At 39.6% G+C, this 10,811-nt stretch overlaps 1 protein-coding gene across 1 annotated transcript in view; it reads right to left on the minus strand.

Moving 5' to 3' along the window:
- The window catches only part of slc22a23 (solute carrier family 22 member 23), a 38,230-nt gene extending 33,688 nt beyond the window's left edge, over positions 1 to 4,542 (minus strand). Inside the window, exon 1 of the mRNA XM_062428986.1 lies at positions 3,850 to 4,542. Within this exon, the coding sequence (XP_062284970.1) occupies positions 3,850 to 4,287 (438 nt within the window). The 5' untranslated portion in view covers positions 4,288 to 4,542. The remainder of the gene's footprint in view (positions 1 to 3,849) is intronic.
- Positions 4,543 to 10,811: the final 6,269 nt, after the last annotated feature.

Genomic DNA, 10,811 nt, shown 5'->3' on the forward strand with positions numbered 1-10,811 from the left:
CAAGTTTTAGCACCGCTGCCTCACGCTTGGATTAAAATCCTTTTGTGTGGTGGGCATAGGTTAGGGTGAAAGAGAAAAAGAAAAGTGATGTAAAAGGGTGAGTGAGAGCAAAACGATGAATTTATACTGCACATACTTACTTTTTAATGCAGCTTTGTAGTTCAGAAAAGTTAAGGAAGAAGCAAAACTCATATCTGACATAGGAGCCTGGGGACCTTACTGCCAGAGAGCATGTTTAGATATCTAACCATTACCATGTTTCAAAAAACTGTCATGTCAATCTAGCCTCTGGACTATACTACTACTACTGTACATCAGAAGATACACTAACATTTTGACAAGCTGGATAGCAGCTATATTTTCCTGCAACTAACAGTGACAGATAGTGAAACAACAAACCTTTGCCTGTCAATCTATTATTCATTGCCTCCTTGTGTTGACAGTGAAACCACAACTACTGTACACAATTCTCACCAAAACCTAAATTCCATCACACAATCCTAAAAAAACAACCTTAAAACCATGTCCAAGGGTCAGACAACCCACAGTGTCCACCCCTCCCAGTTAAAAAACAGCACTTATCAGAAATGAGACTGCAGCACACACACTCCTGTCACACACACACACAGCCTCAACAGAGTTTTATCTCTTGGTCACACCACCGTCTTTTCCTCCCAGCTGACGCTCTGAGTGGCTGTCATTGTGTGCTGACTGGGTATCTGCAGTGGGGTCACCGCCTTTCGACAGCTGAAACCGTTTCAAAGTGTCCCACACTGATCCGGGGTCTGTTGTAGGAGCCAACCAGCTGGATAAACAGTATGAAGGGACACAGTGCAGAGAGGCCTACATGGGTGTTCATCTTCAGTATCATCTTTCAGATCTATGGGTGTGCAACTTCCAGCACAGTGATACTGGGTCTGGGTGTAACAGTCCATGTACTTTTACAACATATCTTTCTTATCACTTCCATACATACAATGCAAACCTATATTCTTAGGAAAAAATGCAGATAAATGGCAATGACATACTATATGATTGCAGCAGGCAGGGCTGCAACTAATGATTAATTTCTTGATTAACCCATTAATCATTATGTCCATAATATGTTAGAAAATTGTGAAGAATGCTTTTTATAATTTCCCAAAGCTGACATCATCAAACGTCTTGTTTGGTCCAAGAAACAGTCCAAAATCTGAAAATAGTCAGATATGTATGGCAAAGAAAAGCTTCACCAACCAGCAAACTAGATTTCTGAAACAGCTTAAAATAAGGTGATATTTTAGTTTCTTTAACAGTCCGAGCATTATTTCACAACAGAGTATAACAAAAAGGAGAAACCTAAATCAACTGCTAAATGCCAAGTGTGTCCGACTAATAGACAAGAACCAGACTGCCATAGAGGATCCAGGGAGAGGTTATTCTTTACTTTGAAAAGGTTCTGAGGCCACTATTTCAAGCAGTGTATGCAGCTACTACACATCTACATGGAAGCAGAGTAGGGGAGGTTTCAGAGAGACTGGGTCTGTCTCTGAGTAAGGATACATTTTCATTTCTAAGGCTCAGTCCAATTACGGCGGGCCCTGAGGAGAGCTTTGACTCAATTAGAATGGGTCTCCACATTAACCACTTTGGATCCTTCACAACCGCCTCAACCTTTGCCGCCTCCATCAAAGCCTTCTTTCTGTGATGCCCTGAGAACTAGGAGCGAGGGGAGATGTTTAGTAGCCCTGTACTACTGATTGTAGAGTTTAAAAAAACGTACGTGGCACACACAAAAATATACACGTTGTTCACATGTGATATTAAGGATCAACAGCATTGTATGGGCTTAGAGTGTGTCGGTACACTTTGACAGAGAGACACTGCTGCGTTCCTTCAGTGTTGGCACTCTGCTCTGTTTTTTGGGCACTGGGTGTCACAGATAGCTGCACCCAGTCATGTGAAGTTATGCCTTCGCAATCCAAACACAGGGAGAAATGCCAAGTCATCACTTCCTGCTGTAGTGTCACATCCCACTTTCAGCACTGGGTTAGGAGAAAGGGGGCCTTGCAAGAGTGAGAAGCAGGTCGTCAACAGAAGCAAGGTGGATGACCAACAGGAGAATCGATTCTGCTTCAGTTTTGGCTCCACTTCTGGGATTCGTCTGCACGCAGCTCAACTCAATTTCTCTTGATGGTGACCTTGTCAGAATGTCGACTGCATGGGTCAGGGAAGATGAGCACAGTCAGACTCTTTTACCGACTGTTTGGGCCCGTCACTGATCTGAAGTGGTGGTAGTGTCAACATGACATTCTTTGTATGTGTGCAACGGCAACACAAATATGAGTATCTACAGGTTGCAACGCCAGCATGAGAATAGCTGCAGTGTTTTCAGTACTAATCCTTCATAGAAGAAAAGTCATGTGTGTATTTGACCCGTGAGAGCAGAGACATTTTTTGATAGTTTGTAATATGGAGCCCCCCCCCCAATCAATTCCCCTAACATATGACTTCATAAAGCTGCAATTTAAGAGTATTTTAAATGCTGCATAAAACAGTTTATCAGTCTGGCCTCAGTTCATGTGACCCCACCCCCAAATTACACTGTGGACAGAAGATTTAATCAAGATGTAAACTGTCCCTCAGTTCATTACTGAGTTGAAATGCCACAGCTGCATTTTATTTGATTATTTAAATGGGGACATTATCAGCGAGAAATAGATTGGCTGTTGGCATCACAGTGGACTCAAGTGCAGGGTGCCACAACCCCCTCTTGTTGCATTGAGACGCTTCAAAGCCTGTCTTCAGATCAAACTCATCCTGATAAGCCCTTTGATTAAGGCATGCATGCCAAAGTCTTCAGAGGTAAAGATATAGCAGATTAATGAGCAATTTACTGTCCTCGTGTGTGGGGTCACTGTAAAGTGTATCTAGATTTTTTGACTTTTTGTAAACTGGTTTATCTTTATGTTTCTCAAGTACTCTCTGCATGTCTTTTCTATGAGGATTTAATTACACAATCTAATCAATATTCCACTGAGCTCAGTGGAAAACAGTTTTGTGTTCTTCCTGTTCAAAAATAAAAATGCATATCTTTTAATTAGCATGCAGAATCCACAATGGGAGAGGAACTGCTTGTTGTAATGAGATATAAAACCCTTCCTCCTCCAGTTAGTACACCATGCACACACCAACTAAGATGACTGCAGGCCTATACTGTCTCTTCAGCCAGGCCTGTAAAGATAGGAATATAACAACGTTATAGTGATGTGATATAGAGGTAAAGACATCACGGACAAACTGAAAGTGCCCAGAATGAGACCTATAAATATATCTTACTAGTGTTTGTTTAGGGCTGTGATAGGATGGGTGATGTTTGGCCAGGGATGGGGTTGCATTATTCTAGAGAGTGCACTAATGACCTTTGCTCCAAATCAAAGGCTCCATGTCTATTATGTCCATTAGGACAGCCGGTAAATTCCACCAGCCTTGGCAGTTTTGCCCAATGTGGCAATGGTGGCGTGATGCATGTTCTCAAATATACAAGCCTACTACTTTTTGGTCCAATATTAGCTTACATGTGCTAGACGACCCACTGTGGAGAGAGGCACGCCTTGGATGCAATCATGGAGGCATAACCACAGCTACTATTCAGAATCCGTCAAAGAACACAATTTGTGCGAAATTGACATGCCTAGATTTCAGCTTGAGGGTGATGTTTTAATGCGTCTCCGGTGTTGATAAGTGCCAGAATTTCTCCCTCTTACTGAAATGAATCTATCCTAATAGGATTAGAGCAGCTAGGGTGTCACAGACGCAAAAACACAATATGATGGAAAAGAATACCCATCCTCAAGATGAACAGCTTACCTTGGTAACCACATTCTGCACAAGTCCCGTGTGAAGCTCAAATGTCCATTCGCTGCACCTACACTGCGTGTTGGTCGTTTCATTGTGGCTGCCGTAACTTCCATTGGCATAGATAGGAGCCGGCCGCGCGCTGATGTTTTTTGGGCTGTCTAACAACGAGGAATGACTTGAAGTCACATTAGTCAGGTTTGCCAAAGGCTGGATGCATGTGTTGTTTGGCTGAGCGAGGAGAAAATTATCAGAGTACTGGCTGAATCCAATGAATAACGCCGGAATCCATGTCAGCACTATCAGCTGTTTCTGGTATTTCCCAAATCCGCCGAGAAACGGCAGGACAGAACCGTCGATGCGTGTCAGCAGCCCCGGCGACGTGGTTTCGGGGGACACGAAGCCGTTCTCCGGTTGATGGTCCTCCGTGTCAAGCTGCACCACGGCCATCGCGGTCTCGCCGATAGATGCCTCCGTCGTGTAGAGAAGCCGGGGTTGCAGTGCTACCCCCTGTCGACTCCACAATGCGTCAATGCCCGCAGCTCCGGCGGTGAAAGCCGTGCGCAGTCAATCACTGGAATGGAAATAAGACGCACCTCTTTATTATCAGGAAGCACTTCCCTCCGTCTGCCAGCAAAACCCGTGCGGGACTCACTGCGGGCTCAAACTCACATACCAAAATGCAGATGGCAGTGAACAGGCAAGGACGAGGAAAACTATTTCATGATCTTTTCCGTCGTCTGATAGCCTACATTGTATTTTTCGGCGGGCCGCGGCAGCTGAGCCTATAGGAAGTGTTTCCTGAGGGAGCCACAGGTAACACACCTGCCCATAAAGGCTGTGTGCTGTTGACTCAACCCCAACATGGCCACCTGTAACCACTGGTAACCACTTTGAGAGGAGAATGCTCATTCTCTCTGCAATATCTGAGCATGTTAGATACAAGGAGAACTTTATTTCTCTCCCTCTGCGACTCATAATAAAAACAATTCGCTTTTCTTTGTATATTCCTCGCAAATGAATACAATATTGACCGTGTTATTATCTTTATAGTGCATATTTTTGCTACCATACTATATGTAAATTGAGAATACAATCAAACCAAAACCATGGCAACAGCTGTTCCACATAAAGAAGACAATTGGAACTTTTTTTTTTTAAACCAACATTTTGCTACAAAGTCACACAGTCTCAAGCTCCAGTAGGCTAAACTTGATTCTGATCATTTAGGAAGTACAAATAGTATTTCTATATGATTCCCATAAAAATATTAATAAGTAGTTTACATACATAAACAAATAAATACATGCAAATAGCCCTATCGGCGTTGGGAAGGAGGAGGGACAAACTAGGCCTATGTCTCCGCCCATTTCTGTAGCAAACAACCAAAACATGTCTAATGTAGTTTCAATTTTTTTTTAAAAAGATTTTAGTATTGTAGTAAAAGTAGTGGTTTGGCCGCTGTGACTGATATATTATTATATGTTATATCATTAGGTTATTAATATACTTAAGCATCAGTTTGCAATCAGCATGATACTGTTGTAGCTGCTGGAGGTGGAGCTAGTTTGAACTACTTTATATAAATTTAGCTAGTTTAGGTCAATGGCTCCCATCTTAGGGGTCGGGCCCCTCCAAAGGGTCACCAGATACATCAGAGGGGTCATCATGAGATAATTCATGAGAGCATCTGATACTCAAATGTTTTCAGTTTTTGGACGTTTTCCTCTAATTCTTTATTTTTGGTGAAATGTTGGATCATTTGAAAATTTGAGATGAAACCATGTGAAACGTTTAGAGGGAAAAACTCACTATTTGGTAGAGTTTTTAACAACTCATAGACATGTGAAATGTGACCGCAACTACACATTGCTTTTTGTAAGGTTGGAAACAACTGGTTTCACCTTTAACAATGTGTTGTATTTTATTTGTTATATTATTCACTGCGTCAAATCTTCTTCATCTGAAAATGAACTAAAGCTGCCAAAGAAATGTAGTGGAATAGAAAATACAATATTTCCTTCTGAAAGGTGAAAATTACTCATGATTGTTGCTTAGGGACAATATTGTAAGTACAGGGTGTGGACATTGCATTCAAATGAAGTTTTGATAGTGCTCATTCACTGCTTGTGCCTGAGTCCTGGATAAGGATGAAAGAATAACAGAGAGAATTCAGTGTTTTACTTTGTTTATAGCAGTTAAGTTTTAGCATGTTTGGTGATTTACTTAGTGTTTTTTTGATAGAGGCTGCCGGTGAGTGTCAGATGTGTCCAAGTCAATCCTCAGATGCAGTCAGTCTCCACTTCACTATTGTGTTATGTCAACTCAGGATTCACATTGAGGATTAAGCCCATTTTTGGCCAGTATAATAAAACTATTATAAATACTTATTTGTTCAAAAATTGAATATTATAACAAAAGTGTATGACCAGATCCAAGGGCTTCATCCAAGATTACTAAAGCATAAATCAATAGTATTTAGATCAGCAACACACCATCTGGGTTGCAAGGTGATGAAACATAAAATGGATTTCTAACTAACAGACCCACACCAGCAGTTATAAATGTTCAACATCAATGAATGGATCATTTCACCACAGTGATCCATCCAGTCTGAAGTTGTGAATTTTGATAAGTAGTTAATACAAGGATTTAGTTAAGATTGACCTCATTACATTTTTAGCCGATAAGTGGGTGAACTGAGCATTGAGTTTTCTTCTTTATGAAATAAATAAACAGAAAGTTATGTTGGAATAAGAGAAACCGGCAAGCCCAAACTTATTGATCCTTAAGGATTATTACCTATTGATAAAACTCCAATAAATACCCATAATTACCCATAAATCAACTCATAAAGCCTTTATAAAGTATGAGAGTAGAGTCATTCTTTATAGCCGTAATACATTATTATTTCATCACATGCTGTGTTATACATTTTCATCAACTAGATGATTTTGGCCCAATATATTATTAATTTATTCTTTTATAATCTGCTCCCCCCATGAGTAAAACCCAACTTGTTTTAAGACATATAATCATAATCACTGTATCATTTGTGAATGCATTGAAGACATGGTCACAGAACCAAACCTTGCACTTAATTGCAGTCACATATTTGACCTGATCATGATTTTCTGTTTTGTGGTTCTCTGTGTGCACAATTTAATAAAGCCTCATGAAACTGGATACAATTATGTTAACAAAGAGGAAAACTGGTTAGGTTTGATTCACACCACCTGCTTGGTAAACTATATTTATCTAACCATGTGACAGCAGGCTCCCACTGCATTCACATGTGTTTAGCAATGCTTCACCCTTCTGGCCATAATGTGCTAATACATACAGTTTCACAGTTATTGACCCAAGCCATAAACAGTATATGTTTTTTCAAAGATCCATGAGTGAAGACATTTTTCCCTTATTTAAATTAGTTTTCAGAATATTTGAGACCAAGTTTGTTTTACAACAATTATCACTAAACGTAACTGCCTAGAACTGTGACATGTTAAAGTAGAGGAGCTTAATCTGACCACAGTGTGTTTTATTTGACACACTGTGTCATATTCGTTTTAAGAAGTTTGTTTTAAGAAGTAACTAACAGCTCTTTTTTTGCATTATAAGCATAAAAAAGATCCTGAGCCACTGCAGACATGCTGACTGAGTTCTCCCTGACAGTCCTGCAGTGTCTTGCTGCTGTGTTTTGTTACACACTGATGACCTCTGCAGGCAGAATGAAACAACTGCTTTTTGCTGATTGCAGCATTCATAGTTTATTTCTTATTTAGCAACAATCATACAATATTGCATGATAGCAATATTGATGATTGGTGTCTAGGAAATGTATTAAGTTGATCTGATGACAAGTTGGAGTTGGTGACGTAAATGTAGCTGGGATTTTCTTTGTCTGTTGCAAGCAGGTTAAAGAATTCTCTTCCAAAGAATGTCAGGATATATCTGTAAAATAAAGCTTTTAAATGCAAATTATTTGTCTTGCAATGTGCTGCACAACAATTAATGAATCGGTAATAAAGGTTTTTTGTAAAATGAAAAGGTTTTAACTTTCCTGTTTTTGTCGGCAGTTGTATGTTCTACTGTTTATCAAAAAATAACACAAAAACAAAAAACTTTAATGACCGGACCTATTTTATCTACACCCTTTACAAATTTGTCAGCAGACAATGCTTTTCATTGCAGTATGTGCAGCATATATCGCATGGCCCTGAGCCAACAGAAACCAGTCGACTGTTGTACCGTCACAGTATCTGACTGTGCGGTTTGTTATCATTCAAACTTGGTTGTTATCCTCCCTAGCAACTATTTCAGGTGTGTCAGGATCCGCCCCTGTGTGATGCTGTGAGTCAGCCCGAGTGTGTGTGTGTGTGTGTGTGTGTGTGTGTGTGTGTGTGTGTGTGTGTGTGTGTGTGTGTGTGTGTGTGTGTGCGTGCTGTCTGTCTGTCTCTTAGCCATAAACCACCTGGTTACACATGAGTTGTAGAAAAGAAATAACCCATAGGTGTGTCTGACCCAACCCTCTGCTGTAAAAGAAGAACAAAGAAAAAGAAAAAAAACTTCTACTTTTACTTTTTTAGTCAGGTAACAGTTTCTGTATATGATAACATTTCCACTAATTTTTGAAAGGATCACTCAAGCACAGTAATATTCTTGTTTCCTCACTTTATGTGGAAATGTTGGTAGTGAGCATTAAGTGAAGAAGCAAGCATATCAGCATACTTGAGTGATCTTTCAAGATTTGAGACAATTACATACTCTGAGAACCTGGAGTAAATGAAGTAGTGCAAACTTTGATAGGAGTTGATGTTTAATATTTCCACTGTATACCATTATATTATGACTGAATTCTGACTGAATTGTAAAAGGGGGGAGAAAAACACACAACTATACATTCTTTCACAGGAGAATAATTTAACTACAGAAAGCAAATATGGTTTTAGTTCACTGTAGATTCAAAGTCCAAGAGATAGTCATTATAAAACATTATGTGATTTATTACTCTGGGGTTAATGTCAACGTAGATAAGACTTATTATGACCATGCAATGAAATACAGTACACACAATAATGATTACATTACACTATAAAGAGCCTTATTAAATGCTGTAGCCTATTCCATATGGTGGTTAACAAAAAAGGTTACCTAGCCCAAGATTACTGCCCAACGTCTGATGTTAACGGCTTTTCTCTCAGTTGACAAGTGAGGGTCTGAGGCTGTAATATTCTTGAACATTTTGGAGAATTCAATGACTTGAGAAGGACTTTACATCTTATAATTACACACATGTTCCATATGGTAGGCTGATTCTGGTACTTATTATACTTATTATCACTTTAAGATAAAATCAAGGCATGTAGTATTTTCAGCAGGAATACATGCTTGAAACTGAATTTTGACCATGAAATTTACTGAGAGCAATTTAAACATGTCTTATAAGGGTGGGGTTTCTGGATTGATTATGGACCTGATCTATGTTGCACCCGAATGCATTTTTTACTGGATTGATGTGAAGACTTTCGTCTTATAATATGCTATTAAATCAATAATAGAACCACCAATAATGCTGTAAGGCAGCAATTAAGAAATTACTTTCTTTCAAGTGTTCTGTGAATTTATGAGGCAGTGGAAAAGTCATGAGGAGCCACCTGTATGTCAACAAGCTGCTGGAGTAAACTCAGGTCAGGGTGCAACATTAGTGAGACAATGTCAGTTGTCTGTACAATTTAATAAACCAGCTGTGAGGCTGATGTCATCCTCACTGTCTGGAAATGATATCATACGTACGTCCACAAGTGTCAGCAGGTCTCACAGTCACTGTGAGTCACCAGATGTAATATCTTCAACTGACAACTTGATGTGAGAGTTCTGTTGAATTGTTTTTGATTAACCATATTTAAGTCACAGATACTGATGTGAGTCTTTTTAAGGTTTAATTTTACATTCCAGATGTCAGTGTTAACACATGCATGAGTGACAAACTTGGCAGCTGAACTCTAGCACAGTGACTGGATTTCAGAGTAGAAAACAAACTTCTTGTTAAATATTACCCAAAAGTTAGAGAGACAGTGACCTCAGATTTCACTTTCCCCCCATAAAGTTATAGATGCTACTGACAGAAACAATCCCTGAACAAGTCAGTTGAGCACCTGTGACGTTTTCATATAATTAGGCCAAACCTTTTCTATTGGAGAGAGCCTATAATTAATGGCCTGGTTCCAATTAACATTCACTATATCATTGTGCAGCAAGGTCCTAGTGTTCAGTCCATCTTTTTGGTGTGGGAGCAGACTGAGGTTTGGAAAAGTATACTTGTTCAGTCTTGCAGTGTGCTTTGTTTGAAGAACCTGCATTAAGAGAGAGAAAAAAAGATGTTCAGCAAACCTACCTGAGATTAGTGGGGGAAAAAGCTGTAGGGTGTGCCTTCAGGGTGTGACCAGTGTGAGTCTAGCCTTTCAAGAAACTATGTTTATAACATATGAGACTGTCATGATTTGAAAGTAAAAATAATTACTGTTTGAGTTGCTCAAAATCATTTATCATACACATGCATTCAAAAGGGCTGAGTGTGGTCAAGACAAGTACTACAAACTCATAAACTAAGGCTTAAATAGTGTGAAAATGCCACTTTAGGGTGTTGGTTTCGTCAGATTACTTCTTACCCATGACCACACCTGCCTCTCCTCCTGTCCTTCTCCTTCTCACAATTATATGGGATGCAGTGGAGTATTTGTTTGAACAATGGCTATAGCTCAGAGTTGCAACACCAGAGGGCACAATATGTCCATCAGCAATTGTTTATTAAGAGCAAAGCATTTCAGGCATAGTGTGGATTGCACATTTAAACCATCTCGTGCATAGGATAATTGTTTATTTTTCACTCAATTGCCCAATTTAAAAAGAAATTACAAGCCCACTTAAAACCTGCCACACAGACACTAAGTATGTGTGACTCTCCCTGCTCT

Source organism: Scomber scombrus, chromosome 11 (assembly GCF_963691925.1).
Source record: "Scomber scombrus chromosome 11, fScoSco1.1, whole genome shotgun sequence".
Taxonomy (NCBI): Eukaryota; Metazoa; Chordata; class Actinopteri; order Scombriformes; family Scombridae; genus Scomber; species Scomber scombrus.